The 16947-nt window shown below is 45.2% G+C and overlaps 4 protein-coding genes across 6 annotated transcripts; 2 read left to right on the forward strand and 2 right to left on the reverse strand.

The window, feature by feature from the left end:
• The first annotated feature begins 45 nt into the window (after positions 1-45).
• LOC108029901 (cleavage and polyadenylation specificity factor subunit 5) lies at positions 46-2587 on the forward strand. Of its 2 annotated transcripts, XM_017102395.3 has the most exons (5): positions 48-428; positions 489-753; positions 844-1009; positions 2190-2304; positions 2367-2587. In XM_017102395.3, the coding sequence occupies exons 1-5, from the start codon at positions 283-285 to the stop codon at positions 2386-2388; spliced, it is 714 nt and encodes a 237-aa protein (XP_016957884.1). In that variant the 5' UTR covers positions 48-282; the 3' UTR covers positions 2389-2587. The 2 variants fall into 2 exon arrangements, with proteins under 2 accessions (XP_016957892.1, XP_016957884.1); XM_017102403.3 differs by lacking the exons at positions 2190-2304; positions 2367-2587 and adding an exon at positions 1193-2132 and having other exon boundaries at positions 46-428.
• Positions 2579-16849, reverse strand: LOC108029863 (alpha-tubulin N-acetyltransferase 1). 2 transcript variants are annotated; one of them, XM_017102356.3, is made up of 7 exons: positions 16262-16849; positions 8197-8377; positions 7948-8103; positions 7178-7573; positions 6555-6717; positions 4345-4403; positions 2579-3688 (listed from the first exon to the last, which is right to left on the reverse strand). In XM_017102356.3, exons 2-7 carry the CDS (start codon positions 8301-8303, stop codon positions 3163-3165), a joined length of 1407 nt encoding a protein of 468 aa, XP_016957845.1. In that variant the 5' UTR covers positions 8304-8377; positions 16262-16849; the 3' UTR covers positions 2579-3162. The 2 variants fall into 2 exon arrangements, with proteins under 2 accessions (XP_016957845.1, XP_016957853.1); XM_017102364.3 differs by lacking the exon at positions 2579-3688 and adding an exon at positions 3762-4235 and having other exon boundaries at positions 16262-16845.
• LOC108029881 (uncharacterized) lies at positions 4689-6273 on the reverse strand. Its single transcript, XM_017102375.3, has 4 exons — positions 5997-6273; positions 5842-5937; positions 5190-5789; positions 4689-5128 (listed from the first exon to the last, which is right to left on the reverse strand). Exons 1-4 carry the CDS (start codon positions 6081-6083, stop codon positions 4874-4876), a joined length of 1038 nt encoding a protein of 345 aa, XP_016957864.1. The 5' UTR covers positions 6084-6273; the 3' UTR covers positions 4689-4873.
• On the forward strand, positions 13030-14510 carry LOC108029892 (phosphoserine phosphatase). The gene has a single exon (XM_017102385.3). The coding sequence runs from the start codon at positions 13324-13326 to the stop codon at positions 14140-14142; it is 819 nt and encodes a 272-aa protein (XP_016957874.1). The 5' UTR covers positions 13030-13323; the 3' UTR covers positions 14143-14510.
• Positions 16850-16947: the final 98 nt, after the last annotated feature.

Consider the following 16947-nt stretch of genomic DNA (forward strand, 5'->3'; position numbering starts at 1 on the left):
AAAATTACAAATCGATAAGTCCCGTAGAGTAGTTCCAAGAACTAGTTCCTAATCAATACATTTGCAGCCCTGGTCCAGCCGGTAATTTTTTGCACAAGCGCTGGACGGAAAACTGGACTAAAACGGCTTAAAGTGAGCTGCAATCAATAGCCACGATTGTAAATAAACGGCGAAGCATTGGACTACTGTTGGTTGATTAGTTTCCACCGCGCAGCCAAGTGATTTTTGGTTAAACTTTGGTTTACCCCGCAATTTTCCCAACGGGGGTGTGTGTATAACAAAATGGCGTCCTCGCAAGTCTCAAACAAATCGGGCTCCGGTTGGCCCCGCCGCGGCAGCCAAGGCCAAGCGGATGCGGCCAGCACCAACAACAACGGCACCCAGAAGTACACCAACCAGGCGCTGACCATCAACCGCACCATCAACCTGTGAGTGCCACCTAGTACCTAAAGAAGGTCCATAGATCATGAATGGTTCGTTTGTTTTAGGTACCCCCTGACCAACTACACATTCGGCACCAAGGAGCCGCTCTTCGAGAAGGACCCATCGGTGCCGTCCCGATTCCAGAGGATGCGCGAGGAGTTTGACCGGATCGGAATGCGGCGGTCCGTCGAGGGCGTGCTCCTGGTTCATGAGCACGGACTGCCACATGTTCTGCTGCTCCAGCTAGGCACCACATTTTTCAAACTCCCCGGAGGCGAGTTAAATGCTGGCGAGGATGAGGTTGAGGGTCTGAAGCGATTGCTCTCCGAGGTGAGCCCAATATAGATCAAAGCACTTTTTTAATTGCAAGAGTTAGGTCTATTGTTTTTTATTCACACTCTCTTTGATTAACATTTCCAGACGCTGGGTCGTCAGGACGGCGTGAAGCAAGAGTGGATCGTGGAGGATACCATTGGAAACTGGTGGCGGCCGAACTTCGAGCCCCCGCAATATCCGTACATTCCGCCGCACATCACCAAGCCCAAGGAGCACAAGCGGCTCTTCCTCGTTCAGCTGCATGAAAAGGGTAAATATCCACTGGGGGCAGGAGGCTTTCGGGCCCAAAGGCGTATGTACATATAGCACACCGTGTGTCCAGAATATTCATCTCTCCATGTAACTTATATTATAACCTTTAGATTGTTTTTGTTTTGCCAAAAATCCGAATACGCTAACAAACCTCATGTCATATCTTTTCAATGCTGTTTAGATACGGACGGGAACGCCAGTTACGATGTACCCTGAGCTGTTCCATTAGCGCCGTGTGTGTCGTATCTACCCAACTCTACTCTCAAGAGTGCAATGCCATAGAACAACAATCGAGCAAACAGAACAAGTCAAACAGAAAAGAAACAAACAGATCGCAAAGCGGGGGACGCAGGCGACGTCTTTTAGTTAGTTTTGATTCTAGTCGAATTGTACAATGTGTCTCAAGCTAAAGAAAAATTGTATTTTTGCTCAGGACTGCGTGTTGGCATATTTTGTTCTTCCGACTCTCTTGTTGTCATTCGAAATTCAAAGATTGTTCTTGTACTTAATTTTGTAAATATGTCGACATACGTGTGAGACTGAGCGCAGCCATGTTATTCTTCTATTTACCAATATTTACTTATCTCCTAACTTCTACCCATACTTTTTGTCAAGTGTCATGTGTTGTTCATCTTAAGGTTCTTGTGTACTTATCCAAAATCAAACCAGAATCCACCGGGCAGGCAGCAGAGAGCATTGTAACGTTGCTGGCTGTCACAGCAATGCGCCCAAATCTCGCGTGTTTGGCAGATTTGCGTGCATGCAGTGCAGCCAGGTCGCCAGTCGCTCCTTAAATTAAGCACTCGTTTATGTAAACACAAGCAAAATACTCTGTTTATACTTTCTTTGGCCTGCTGTGCACTGAAATGCATTGAAAGCCAAGCTGCCGAAGCATTTCAGCGCACAAAACGAACCGCACATATCATGTATAATGTTGCTTTTAATTGAAACTGAACTGAAGTTGGGATTTGCCAGTCGCAGCGAATCCTAGTAATTAGTCTAACGAATCCAACTATGAATGTAAAACGACTCTATATCATACGGCAGCGATTGTTTTTTAATATGTAACTTGTACAACCGATTGTAATGCCCCTAGATAATATATTTTCTACGAATTTGAATGCCTTTCGATATCTCTACATACATGAATTCTGTCTCTATCGTTTTCCGTAATCTAGCACTATTTGCTGTACCCAAAAATTATAAGCTTGTTGCCGCGCCATTGTTCGAGCTATACGACAACTCGCAAGGCTATGGACCGATCATCTCATCCCTGCCGCAGGCCCTCTGCAGGTAAGTGCCCCCATTGCATCTCCGTTTCCAGATCTTCGACTATCTTATGCCTTTCTCCACAGATTTAACTTCATCTACATGTAAAGCCAGACGGAAGGGATCGACGTCCAGCAATATTTAGGCAACAGCAGCAGCACCAACGATAGCTCTACTTCACAGATTTCAGCACCGCAGATCAGCCCGTAGATTTCCATTTCATGTGTTTGTGTGTAAACGTACATAATTGTATTGCAGATAAAATGGAAAGCCAGGCCCATTTACTTGGCCAATAGAGTCGACAAAATTGTGTGCTTTATTTGTATATCATCGTATCATCTTAACTCAATTTGCATTTGTTGGGGCTTGTGTTCTATCAACTAAATGTTAGACAGTGTTTGAGAATTGTTGAGTATAGTTGTGAGTTGGGTTCTGGCCAACTGGCGCTCTCCCTATAGCATGTACTCGCCGTAGATTTGTTCGAAATATTCGCGTTTTCTGTAATTGGAAGATACACAGGGGTTACATCAAGGGGTTTTGGGACTCCACGGTACAATGCCAAGTTATAAAGAACACAAGTAAAATGGGGTTTAAAAAGTATGTCTAGCAATTACTCTACGTACACTTCAATTTGCTATTGTTAACATTAATGTGAGTCTCTAGTTTACGTATGCTCTTCGGAGTGCGTGGCTTGTAACAAATGAACGGATCAACAAAAGTCTGAGAAGAAGCTCACAACAAAATCATTGAACTGAAGTACAGGAACCGTTTGGTGTGTGATATTTTGATTAGATAATACATTCTTAGTCGCTAGATTAATTTTGTTAATTATGCTGATGCCGCACGTACAAAAGATGCTGGTGTTTTTGCGGTTTGTGGCCTTTACCACAACTTATTGTGATAGAACTTGAGATCGTAGTAGCCCTGATCGGTGAGGCCGCCGCCACCGCCGCCGGAGGACACGGTGGACATGGCATCCGTGTTGTCCTGTCCCGGCGAGGTGGCATCGTGGCCGGGCGGACGGTTGATCTTGACCACGCCGAAGTCCTCGCGCTCCAGCTGGTCGAACTCCATCTTGCTGCTGGGCATCACGGCCATGCCGACGCCAAACGAGCGGTTCTTCATGCCCGTGTGCTGCTTGCTCAGCTGGAAGGCCGGAGGTCTCCGGTTGTCGCCCACAATGCTCTCGGCGACCTCGGGCGATCGCACGGCCGGCGGAGTGGGAGTGTGGCTCTTGGGCGGCGGCGATGGTGGAGAAATCACCTCCGGTTCGGGCTCAGGTTCGGGTTCTGGTTCGACCTCCGGCTCAACCTCCAGCTCCGGCTCGTAGCTGCTGACCTCCAAGTCGGCCAAGCTCTGCCGCTGCAGTTGCTCGGCAATCTCTGCAAGATCGTGGTTACCATTGCCGCTGTTGGAAAAGTTTTCAGAGGTGGTTAAAACTATTCTTTACTTTACTAAAAACGAAAAACAACACTCAAACATTGAATTAAACATCATTGATTTTATTGCTCGAGAAAAAAACGAAAATAAGTTACGACCAACAATTATGTATGTTAAAATGTTAAATGATAAGTTATACATGTTGTAATCACAATTTGTCAGGTATTTTTGTATGTATGTCTTGTGTAAAACTTCCGGTTTAGTGGGCTTCCCCATTCTTTTTGCTGTGGTTATCTTGTGTTGTGGGTGGTGGTTTTGATTTTGGTGGTGGGTGGTTGGTGGGTGGCATGCGGCAAGTGCAGATCCTTCTGCTCGTACTCGTACATTAAGTAAATTCATCGATTCTTTAAATTAACTAGGCGAAAATATAAATAAATATTGGCTAAAATCAAAGCTTTGTACAATGTTGATTATGTAGATATTTTAGTTTATCTAGTTTTGATTTCTATTCTCTTTTTTTGTATGTGAAGCAGCCGTGTGCAATTTTTGTGGGTTGGCTTTTTATCTATTTGATTCTGAAAGACAAACGAAAAGAACAAAATGAAACCCAAATGAAGACCTTACATGAAATGATAAATGCTAGGAAAATTGATAGTACAAGGAGTGTTAATTGGGCGTATTTACCTGTTCGATTCTGCACTGCCATTGCCTTTTCCGCCCTTCGCGTTGCCAGCATGAATTATCTGAAAATATAGAGGTTTATTAGTCCGAATCCGGGATGAGAATAATTAGAGATAAGATCGGACTCTTAGCCTATATTAATAGCCACTTCGTGGGCCATACAATTCAATGAATTTCTCTATTAATTGCCGGGTCTAATATAAATCCTACGTACAAAACGCAAACTAGATTGTGTTGCCCCAAAAAAAAGAACAACCACTTGGCACGCAGCCAAAAAACCACCCCCAATAGAGGTTAAATCACCCCATTTGACCCACTCTCATAAGCGGAACTGAAAGCGTCGAGTATAACATTTGAATTTCTTCACTTGGAAGCGTTTAATTTTCAGATTGGTCCCAAAAGCTTTAGTGTTACACTCTCTCGATGGTCGATGGGTTAAAACAAATCAAGGCTCAACGGTCAAAACAAAGAAAAATTGTGGAGTTTGGCACTCGAAATTTGGTGCATTTCACTCGGTCTCGATTTTTATGCTTTACTGAACAGGCAGGCCGGCATCTCCGTGTCCCATTTCCGGGGTGCGGACCAGGTAAATGGTGGTCTGGCAGTTGGGACAAGTGGTGCACATCTCGGCATCCGCTGGGGCTGCAGCTGCACCACCACCTCCGCTTTCTCGGGCGGCATTGCCAGCAGCTCCTGCGCCTGGCGCAGTAGCTAATCCTCCTGCTCCGCCGTCTGTTGGTGGAGCACATGCTGCTGGTGGAGCACCGGCTGCCGGTGGCTGGGTGGGCTGTGGGTCAGGTGGTTATTTAGTCCCCTGGCAGATTGCCTATAAAGCTGGTCATATTTACATATCCATGTTGTGGAATCTGATGTTGCGGCTGCAACTGATGTTGCTGCTGCTGCTGGTTTGGTTGAATCACTTGCTGCTGCTGCTCGTAGCCAGCCTGGGGTTGCATAGCTTGCTGGTTTTGCATCTGCTGATGGTGCAGCATTTGCTGTTGGTGGACATGAGCCCGTCCCGAGGGTGGTGGATCCATGCGAGTGGGCTGCCCGGCAGCAGGTTGTTGCATGTATTGCTGTTGCAATTGCTGTTGCGAGGGCACCGCAGCCGGAGGCACCTGCTGCTGCTGTTGTCGCACAGCATCCACTGGTGGCATCTGCTGATACTGCTGTTGCATCTGCTGCTGCTGCATATTGGGATCCTGCCCACCAGGAACTCTAATGGGAGCCACTGTCGCCGATCCTTGCTGTCCAGCTGGAGCTCCTGCAGATGGCTGCGCCATATTTTCCCTTTCCAATCCGGAATGACGAACCCTGGGCGGGCGGGCAAAGGCATTAGAAGCCAGGAAGGCCTCATCCACATCTTGCAAGCCAGAACGACGCTGGAAGGGATTCTGATTGCGTACCGGGCCGCTGCGGCTTAGGGCATCCAAGGGACTCTTGCGAGGCTGTGATTAGGTTTATCATTTGGTATTACGACTGCCAAATTAGGCTCCTTACGTTCTCTGGATTCCTGGCTTGGCTCGGGGTCAGACTGACCTGACTGGCCTGCTTGTGGCCCACAGCTGCGCCTCCTCCACCACCGGCATGGCGTGACTATATAAACCAAGTTATTCAGTCATCATCTGGAGGAGAGTTTCATTTGACCAACTTACAGCCACGCTCGTCTTGGAGGCATGATAGCCACCACCGCCGGCGCCTCCTTGGCGTGCCCCGGAGGCATTACCACGTTTGGCATCCATAAATTAAATCACTGGAAATTAGTAATCCGCACGAAAAACTTGGCACAAATCGCGACGAAACTAGTAGATGATTTTTTCGAGTTACAAAAGAAAGGTATAAAATACAAATATATTTTTGTATGCAGGAAGTCGAAAGAGCTATGCGACGGCTAGCGAGTATAAATTTGAACTGAACTGAAGCCGGGGCTGTGTGGGGCACTAGCAATTGACAGAAGGAAAACCCGGACACCAGGCTACCTAGATGAATATTTTTACAAGGCACTGCCATTCCTATGATCATATCTTACATATAGTTTTCATAACGTTCTCACTATAAAAATCCCTAGGGTCCCAAAAAATAAAACTAACTAACAACTGAAGAACCGATCTTATTCTTAAGGTTTTCCTCATTGTAAGCAAACAAATCACCAATTTCAAATTAAAATCCCAATGGCCTTTTATCTTTCAAGCTGAGTAATCTTGAGTCAGTACCTCGGCCATGCTGCAGGTGGGGCGTCGGGCCCCATATCGTCCGGACGGAGAGATCTGTGTTATCTGCTGGAGCAGCACATTCGGAGTTGACTGCTGCTGGGAGCCACGCCGCCGGTTAGAATCCTCGCCCAGGTAAGTAGCCCCAAAGAGCTGTGTGTTAGGACTGTCGACGAGGATGAGGTGTTATCGTTGGTTATCATTGGTTAACAGTTAGCGTATCATGTGGAGAAAGAGTTAAGCATTATAAGCGATATATTTTATTATGTTTATGCATTCTCAGAATAGATTTTAAGAGCACTTCTTTAGCTACTTTTCTTGAATAATGAAACAAGATTTATGCAGCGGGCTAAAGAAGCAAAGCAAGCAACAGGCCACCATTAAAGCAATGTTGTTAATCAACTCGGACCGAGCCTTATCGATCAGCGGGCTTCCTTTGGCAAAACAAACAAAGAAACAAATCTAGAGTCCGATTTGCATACGATATGCAAATGGGGCCAAAAGAAATGGCCAACTGAGGCCGAAAGTGAAATGTTTCCTGCAGCAGCGAAAGCAACGCCTTAATTGCCACGGGACCGCGCCAGTTGGGTATATCAACGCCTCCTTCGCGGAGCCGAGCCACTCACCTGTTCGTAATGTGCAGGCCGTTCTGGGTGCGCTGCGGCGACTGGGCGTGGCCGTGGGCGTTGCCATGTCCATTCGCTGGGGCCGCGTCGTTGAAGAATCCCTCGTAGAGCACGAAATTGTTCGCCTGCGGAATGATGCGCTGCAAGCCGTAGTGTTTGCTGAGGAAACCCAGTAGCTTTTCCGAAGGCCGGTCCACGGAGCACTTGAGTGGCGTCCACTGCTCCTCGCTCAGCATCGTCTGGAAGAGACGCTTTCCCAGGCCGGCGCGTTGACGCGACTCGTGAATGTAAAAGTCCAGAATGGATGGAGCCTGCTCCACCTTGCGCGTCTGCCCGGACTCGTCGAACAAATATAGATCCTTGGTGCCCACCTTCAGCAGACCAGTGACGGCGCCACTGAAAAATATTATTATATTGTATTAAAAATATACTTAGGATCTTTTAAGCCCTTTCACAAACATGATCGATAACATCTAAAATTGTCTAGGGAATACTCTTCTGTTGAAGAACAAACTTAAAGGAACATCTACCTTGCTTTTAAGAACATTTTATTCTTGAATAATATATTGAACATTTAGAATCTCTAATACGCTTTCGTAAACAAACTTATGCTAAGATCAATTTGCTGTCAAATTCTAAAGAGAATACTTTCGTGTCGACAAACATACTCGTGGGAACTTTCGTCTGCTTTTAAGAACGTTTTATTCTTGAATAACTGATAACGAAATTTCTCAGATTTAACTGAATGATCCCTCCACCCGATCACTTACTTGTGACCCTGCTCACTATCCGCCAGCAGATAGATGGTCTGGTTGTCGGACATCCTCAGGCGCTGGGCCGTGGTCACCGGTTTGCTGAGACCCTGCGAGGTGGCCGACAGCTGGCCCAGCCGGTCGATGATCTCCGACATCTTGGTGGTGGCATCTCTGCGTGCGTGTCGGAGTGTGGAAAGCGTATGGGTTAGTCGGATCGAGACCTTGGGGATCTCCCTGCACTCCGCGTACAATTTCAATACTCACAAACTCTGACGCCGATCGCCACGAAAGGTGTGCGGCAGGAGGCTCGATGTCACCTTGATAATTGGCTGCGGAAACAGCGGCTTGATATCGAAGCGGAACTCCACCATTATGCTGCCCCTCGACTGTTCTTTTGCTCGCTAGTTGGTGTACCTAGTGTGGTGTGTGTGAGTGTGCACAGCCCCTGCAATTGAGAAATGAGAATTGCGAATTTAATGGAGCGTTGCGAAAGCGGTGCGCAAACAATTTGATTATCTGATGCCGCCCGATTCGGCCCGACTTTGGCTTTCGGCTTTGTCTATTTGCTGTGGGAATCGCTGCACATGCAATCAAGCCAATCATTGTTGCTCGGGGCCCGCCTTTGTCAATGATTCAGCAGATGCAGGCCCACACGTGGGCACTTCAAGAAAACAAGTTCAAAAAGAAAAAATAAAAAATATAGTGGTTTTGTCTTTAAAACATAAGTGGAACAAATCTATAGTGCTGATAAGTTAGCGAAAGAATCTTAGGAACCATTGAATTGCATACGTCTCCAGTGTTGGTAAATTACCAAAAAATCTTGGGGGATTTTAAAGAAAATTAAAGACAGAACCCTAAATAAGTTAAATAATCCAGACTACAATTTTTTCTAAAGCAGTGTTTATAAGGTTTCTCCAAAACTAACTAGAATACCTAAAATAATATTTAATTAATAATTATTAAATTAAAACCTATTTTTTTGATCCTTTCCTTTGAATTGTATTACAATTTCTTAACATTAACGGTTTTTGCCAGTGTACTTTTAGGGGCAAAGCCTCGGCATCAGCATTTGTTTTGCTTCTGCTGCCGACCCCGCCCGTTTGACCCAAATCGTCGCATTAGACTCGGATTACAATCGCAACTGTTGCGTTCGGCGGGGAATCCTCTGCGACAGGAACAGGGAAACAGGGATGTGACTTCCGCTTTTGGGGGCGTGTCTGTCAGGACGAGCCGTTGGTCGCTTGCATGCCTGCAACTGCACTACCGCCTTTGTTAATTCGCAAGTGCAACGAACTCTGAGAACAACGATAACGCAGAGCAGCGCTTTGGCTTTCAATTGTAATTACCTTTGATGGGGCGGGCAGCAAAACTTTTCCCCTTTGTTACGGTTTTGTCGGGGAAAAGTTAAACAACTCTCTGCCCTCTGCCGGCGTCGCAGCTAGCAGCGCTGCCCGAGTTTCCAATGCGATAGCAACAGAAAAGCCACTGTCGGCAAATGACGTGTTTTCAATTCGTTTTTACATATCAACAACACCTACAGTTGAGTTCAAGTAAAAAGGTCTTAACACAAAACAACCTGCACAGAAAAAACACAACTTGCACCTACAACTGCTCTCCAAACTAAATCAAGTTATGAGGTATGTAAGTACGTAATAGTACATTTCATTCTATCGATGATTCTAAGATTTTTTTAATTGTAATCTAAAAACAAACTTAATTTAATATTCTTAGCAGGAATATAAGTTGGAAATTTGGATGTCTTAGCTTTATAGGTTTCAATGGAAGGTCATGATTTATATACATCAATATACATATATGGAAAATAGTAAACTTATCATAACGAAGAGCTTTATGTATCTTAAGGAAAATAACTAGCACACTTTCTGCCAAAGAGCATTTCAAACTCTAGGTGCTGATTTTAGGACCGCGATTGTAGGGTGCACATGTTGATGGCCCCCAGCAAAGGGGACTACCTTGTTGTTGTTATTGCAAAGGCTGTTTACTTTCCAGTGCATAACCGTTGACGTTGCCATACACAATCAGCCCACTTTGTAACTGTTTATGAGCCAACAGCAAGCGATGCAAAACAAAAATTCAAGACGACAAAAAATAAGCAGAACCACAAAGAAACCACGCACCGCACATACATGTGTATGGACTGAGAGCGAGAGGGGCACGCTCCGCAGTGCTTGTGCTCCCCTTTTTGCTCCACTTGTAAATGTGTCAAGTGAGCTCGTCTCTCTTGCTCCCACATACACATATGTGCATTATAAAAGGTGTGCTCTGAATTCGTGAGAGCGTGAGAGAGTTAATCAGCGGAATTAAAATCGCGTGCAGCCGTAAACAAGTCAAGTGTTAGAAAGGAAAGGGGGATCGTCACATGTAATTTAACGGTTAATCAGTAGACGGGCACAATAACAACAACGCGGCATGGAAACAACGCCTGAAAAACAAATCAATCGAGAGGTGCAGACAATTGGCAAGCCAAGTATAAATAGTCATTTCCCGATTAATTTGCCTGGTGATGAAAATTAATACAGCAATTTCACACAGCCTGATGTCTAGCACTATATGTAGCTATTAAGCCGAGCCTATCAGCTGACGACTGGAAAAACAATCCCACAAACTGTTGTGTCATTATGCAAGCCTCCGGCATTTCCATTGAAAGTGGGCGGCAGTGGTTGAGGGTGTGGCCCAGGGGGCTCAATAACCGGGCAGCTACCAACTGCCTTACTAAGTATCATGTTGCTAAAACTGGAAGTACAGTAAAAGTTCTATAAGTCGTACATTTCCCATAGCGGTTTTATAAAAGGAATACAGGATATCTGCTAACTTTGAATCTCTATAATGTTCTATTTAACATTCTTTGGTTTATCTTTGAAAATTTTGAGAGTTAGTAACATTCAAATTATTTTGAATGTCTCTTAATTATCTGTCATCTTAAAACTGAGAAAGATCTCGAAAATAATTTTTCAGCCTTTCATTCCCAGCAGCCCAATACTACAATAGTTACATAGTTCAAACTAAAATTGTTTGACTGCCAAATAATTATTTTGGGAAAATTAGAAGCCATTATCGCGTCAGGCACTCAATGGGCATAATAAATTAGCCAGCTGGGGAACCATGCGGTTCGGATCAGGTGACGAGCCTACCTCTATACTTTGTATGTCCATGGAAAGTACACAAAATGAAAATGGACTTGGTTGGAAATTTATGCAGCAACAAGGTCAATCGATAAATGCAGACCCGAAACGAACAGTCAAAATCCCAAGACGAGTTGCCAAGGCAGGGGAAAACTCACACTGAAAAACAACACAAAACAACAGTAAACGACAGGTGCCGCAGCCGCTGACAGGCTCAGGTAAATGTAAGGTACTGTACCCCTGGTCCCCCTAGATTTTCCTTCCTTCTTGGGTTCTATGGTCGCTCAAGGCAACGGCAATTAAAAACAGTCAACTGTTTACGGCTTTGTTTTGTGGAAGTCGTTGGCCCAGGTAAGCTTTAAATATGCATGAGAACATGTTCAAACATGCACATGCACGCACAGCACGCAATAAAGTGTTATCGCTATCGATAACGTGTCATCGCTGGCAATGAAATACTTTTCTGCGGTCTCGCCGAAGCTTATTTTTCTGTTTTTGCCCTGTTTACCACAAACGAACGATCGCGAACGGTCAAAACAACTTGTTATTCTACAATTGCGAAAAAATTGCCATAGCAACGATAACAACAACCAGAAAACCGCAGAGGGAACTGCATTTTTAGCTGTCACTGTTGTCTTTGTCGCTTGCACCTCGTTTTGTTGTTTTGTATCTAATTGCTGGATAAAAAAAATCTTATCTATCAAGAGAGAAAAAACGAGAGAAGATTCTATCCTACCTTATGTTATAACGAGTGTATGCAACTGTAGCTTAATATTGCATCAGAATCGCACAGTTTAAATATAAGTCCAGGCGTTTTAAAAATACCTAGAGCCTACACCAGCAGTAATCAGCTGAGATTTCGGTTATTTTCCACATCAATGATTAAGCATTAATTCAAAAAGGAAAGTATTGAAAAACAGGGGGATCAACCAGACGCAAAAAGTACACTGCCCCATAAAACTGATAAGCACCTTTTGAAATACAGTGGTTCTTCGTAGTACTACAAATATCATTAGGGGATAAGTATGATACTAAAAGCGAAATGACTATAAAAATTATTTTTAAGGTGGAAAATACAAATATCCGAAATAAGGGATAACAAATTCCTTCCAAAGCATAAAAACATTCTGCTTACTTTCAAAGGGCCTAAGTTCGATTATAGAGTTTAGACGTTTTTAGGTTTTACCAGACCAATTCCTCGAACTGGGGTCGTAAAAGCCACACTTGTTATTTGTTTGTCGATAATTTTTGAGGTAGTCTTCCGATGTCTGGACCCAAGCCCCGCCCCCTGGCAATCGTCCAGTGTTAAATGGTGCCACCAACGATAAGGCTCGCATTGGTCTGCTGCTGGAAAATCCAGTTCCAGGCGGTTCTTCTAAGCACTCGAGAGTCGCGGGTTTAATGACAGCTAAACCATAATTGTTCCTATTGTTTATATTTTCTGTGATAAGCAGACATTGTGGCATTCATGCAGCACATGTTGGGTTCAAAGGTTCGTGTCCAGCCAAAGCGATTCGCTCATGGTGCTCAATTGAAACTGATTAAATATGAATTGAGCGTAATTCCCGGATAAAAAAGGTAGGGTGATCTGAAGTCGGGGTGGACTCGCCGTAAAAAACAGTTATAAATGTGTAACACACAGAAATTTCTCTCATTCTCATACACTTGTAATGCTTATCATTCGATTGGTGCACAGAAAGAAAACTAACAGACAAACCGAAAAAAAAAGTTTTTAAATGTCATCAGAAATATGCACTTTTAGGAGATCAATTTTTCGCACTTTAATTTCAATTTTTTTTATTCTGATTTCTTTCCCACCCAACAATCATGTTATTGATCTTTCAATACATTTACCCAAAATTTTTTCCCGTGTGGTCAGTGAGAAAAGAGAGAACGCGAGAGAGAGCGACCGCCTTTGTGTGCGTTGAGCGGGTTTTCTTAAAAGGGCGATCGACTGTTTTTGAGTCACTTGTGAAAAATCAGTCATCGCGAGCAGTTCGAGACTAAGAAAACCCGCTGGAACCCACAACCCAAACCACTTATCAAACAAAAACAAATAACAGCTGGGCAGCAACGCGAAGCGCGTGTGCAAAACGAGGCGAGAAAACATACACAAAGAAAAAGCACACAAGATATAAGAGATACAGCGGAAAATTTTGGGGCCCCACAAGCCAAAGCTTTTGCGTAAAAAGCGGTATAACAAGAAAAAAAAAATATACACCCCATCACAACGTGTTCGCCGGTCAAGATGAGCGGGTCGGTTCTGAGTTTGGCGCGTCCTGCAGCAGCCACCAATGGCCACAATCTGCTGGCCAAGCAGCTGAACTGCAACGGCAATGGCACCTCGGGAGGAGGGGCGGCCAAAACCACCGTGGCCTCGGCCATAACACCGCCCAAACAGCCCCAACTGGCGGCCAAGGTCATCCAGCAGTCGCAGATCGTGTGCTTCGACGTCGACTCCACGGTGATTTGCGAGGAGGGCATCGACGAGCTGGCCGAGTACTGCGGCAAGGGCAGCGAGGTGGCTCGGGTCACCAAGGAGGCGATGGGCGGGGCCATGACCTTCCGGGATGCCCTCCAGGTGCGCCTGAACATCATACGGCCCACGCAGCAGCAGGTGCGGGATTTCATCCAGGAGCGACCCAGTACACTGAGCAAAAATGTCAAGCGGTTCGTGGCCCACCTGAAGGCGGAGGGCAAACAGGTGTACTTGATCTCCGGAGGATTCGATTGCCTCATCGCACCTGTGGCCAATGAGCTGGGCATTCCGCTGCAGAATGTCTATGCCAACAAGATGCTCTTCGACTACCTGGGCGAGTACGATAGTTTCGATGTCACCCAGCCCACCTCGCGTTCCGGTGGCAAGGCGGAGGCCATCGCTTTGATAAAGAAGAAGGAGAACAACGAGGACTCCCTCGTCACGATGATCGGCGACGGAGCCACCGATCTGGAGGCCGTGCCGCCGGCCAACTACTTCATTGGTTTCGGTGGCAATGTCGTGCGACCGGAGGTCTACCGCCGGGCCCAGTATTACGTAACGGACTTTGAGCAGCTGATGGGGCAATGAGATACTATGCATACGTATATATAATGCAAGGCGGGGGAGTGGCGAATTTAGTATTTGAAACGAAATCAACGTGTTATAGCCCTTAGTGATGCGCATGTTTTGGGTCCGAGAGTGTGTGTAATGTGTGTACTATAGTTCGTAATTAAATAACAATAAAAAGCGATAGTAAAATAATGGAAAAAGAGCAAGTGAAATCGCACGAGGTGACTTTGTTACTCTCTAGCAGAAAATGTTAGCCGCAGCAGAAGTTTTAAAAAACTGGGTGCCCCAAGTTAATACCACTTAAGTCTTAAGCAATAAGCAACTGAAAAAATACATATATTTAGAGTGAGAGGATACCAAGCAAATAAATGTGCATGAAATTACAATTTGGTGTATTATTGCGGATAAAAGCGAAGAAACTTTGCATGTGGTAGTACTTCATAGTACTACTACTTTAAAACAAAAGTAAATGCCTATTTAAAAGTACTGTATAGAGCAATTCATAATCTCTGTAAGCTCTAAAAAGTTTAAAAATCTAAGCCTTGTGGAGCAATTAGAGCAATCGTTAAAAAAACAATATTTTTTGTGATCTATGTTTTTTGAAAGGTATAGTTTCATGTCTAAAAAGTTGAAGCTTAGTACGGACACGGACACCTGACGTCTGTCAAAGTCAGTAAGCCTATTACACCCCGAAATCTATAATTATACGCCCTTTAAGCCCAATTAGAAAATTTAGAACGCAGACACAGTAGATGGTACAAACCATTACAAATTCGAGGGAAAGTATAACCAGCGCACACTTCTAAAGGTTACCTGAGTTACGCATAAGCCTCAACTTTTCTGTTGGTACTGTGTGACAATTATACAATTCAAATACCTAAAGCTGCTTTTAGTGATCCCTCCTCAAAATAAAATATGTTTTTTAATGATGCCAACTAAGCTTGGCTAAGCATAAACAGCCTTTCCTTCACTTGCGATTGGAGACCAACCGTTGATTGCCCAAGCTTGATTTCCTTTCGATTTCGCACGAAGGTGCCAGCAATTGGCGGCTCCAAAGGCCGTAAAACCAGAAAGCAACGCCTCTGCAGCAATTATCAACTGCTGTAATCGAGACTCCGGCGGAGTTGAAACAGTTGGCAGGCAAAAAAGAAGCAAACAACAAAGCGGAGGCAAGGCCGAAGCGTGGGTGTCAAGCGTCGGGCGGCGGGCCATGAATGGAACGGGTGGTTTGGCGGCCAGCGTCATCGTGTTTAATTGCCGGCGGAAAACGCTTTGAGCCAGCTTAAATGTGGACCATATTAGGCGTGATTCGACCGCCGTTCGAACGGCACAGGGGCGTGAATTAAGGCCAGGCTGCAGTCGGACGCAGAACGGGAAGAAAGCAGCCGCCGATGAGATCAGCCTCCTAATGAAGCGGGCTTAAATGGCATCCGTTATGCCCTGCAGCCCTAATGAATCACTTACATTTTGGGGACTACAGTGGAAATTCTGTCACGTAGAACTTTCGTGTGGGACTTTAACATATGCTAATTGTGTACTGAAAAAACTGATTAAGACGAATATGTTTTTTCGGGGACTTTGGAGTCTTTAATGTCACACAGACAATTAGAATCGCATAGTTAAGACTTTTATGAATCAATCATGGGGGCTTCGAGGCTTCAAGGATTACCTGGTGACCGGTGATGACTTATGGTCAAGACTTTTGAAGACAGCAAAATATATAATTTTACATTTTTACAGAGAGCCGATTTTTGTTTTTTTGTTCAAAATGTTCCACTGTAAATACCTTGCAAATTACTACATTTCGTCTCTAGACATACTTGAATGGCCTCTGCTGTCTTTTGAAAGAGACTTGAAGGGAACCCAAAATTGATGGCGACTACATAACTGATGGATTACAGAACTTCCACTGTGGATGCCAGGCAAGTGACGCACCGCTTGGACACATCCAAATGGCCATTGCTGTCTCTTGGCAGTGACTTCAGAGCCCGTCGCATGACGTAAAGATGTTTTATTTATGTGCCCACTGAGCCACATGGCAGCGGCACGAACGCGAAAGCGGTGGGCAGCGGAATGGAAATGGATATGAAAATATGGCATAAAACATAAACAGAAAGCTTGACGAAGGCTGGCTTACCGCAACGTTGGAACAGCAACCTCAGCCTCGGAGGGATTTGGGCTTGGAAAGTGCCGCACGGAGTATCTCACGGTTCGTTCCAGTTTCCAGTGGCACTACGGGATGCACTACTCCGGCTTTTCTGCTGCTGCAATTTTCGCCTACGGATGCTGCGCGTTGGGATGCGGCCGTATCTGTCCGTCTCACTCACACAGCTGCGGGAGAGGCGCGGGGGTTTTCAATATTGATTTTGAAGGTTGCCTCAGTCCGGCCGGAAAATGTTTTCGAGAGCTGTTCTGTATCTCGTGTACTTCCGTATTCCGCGTTTGTTTTGCCCTTACACACAATTCCACACACCTGGCAAATTCGCCGCTGGTTGCTGTTGCTTTTGTTTGTTTGTGTATGTATACGCGCCGCTTCGCTGTGGGAAATCGGAAAATCGGACTGAAGAACCGGGTGGCCGTAAGCGAGACGCGTGGGTATTGCACGAAAGTCGGTTAAAAACTGAACGCCAGCGAACGGCGTTTGCGGCGAGCACAGATTTTTGGGGGTGAAGTGGTCGAGTTTGGAGCCAGATGCGGAGCTTTGGCTTGCAACGCCCAGTGGTGGCAAGCTAATTATCGGCCTATCGATAGTTTAGATATGGTAGTTTTTGGGGCCCTGGGTTTCTATTCCGAGCGTATAAAACGTTTAGTTTATTTTATTAT

Source organism: Drosophila biarmipes, chromosome 3L, assembly GCF_025231255.1.
Source record: "Drosophila biarmipes strain raj3 chromosome 3L, RU_DBia_V1.1, whole genome shotgun sequence".
NCBI lineage: Eukaryota > Metazoa > Arthropoda > Insecta > Diptera > Drosophilidae > Drosophila > Drosophila biarmipes.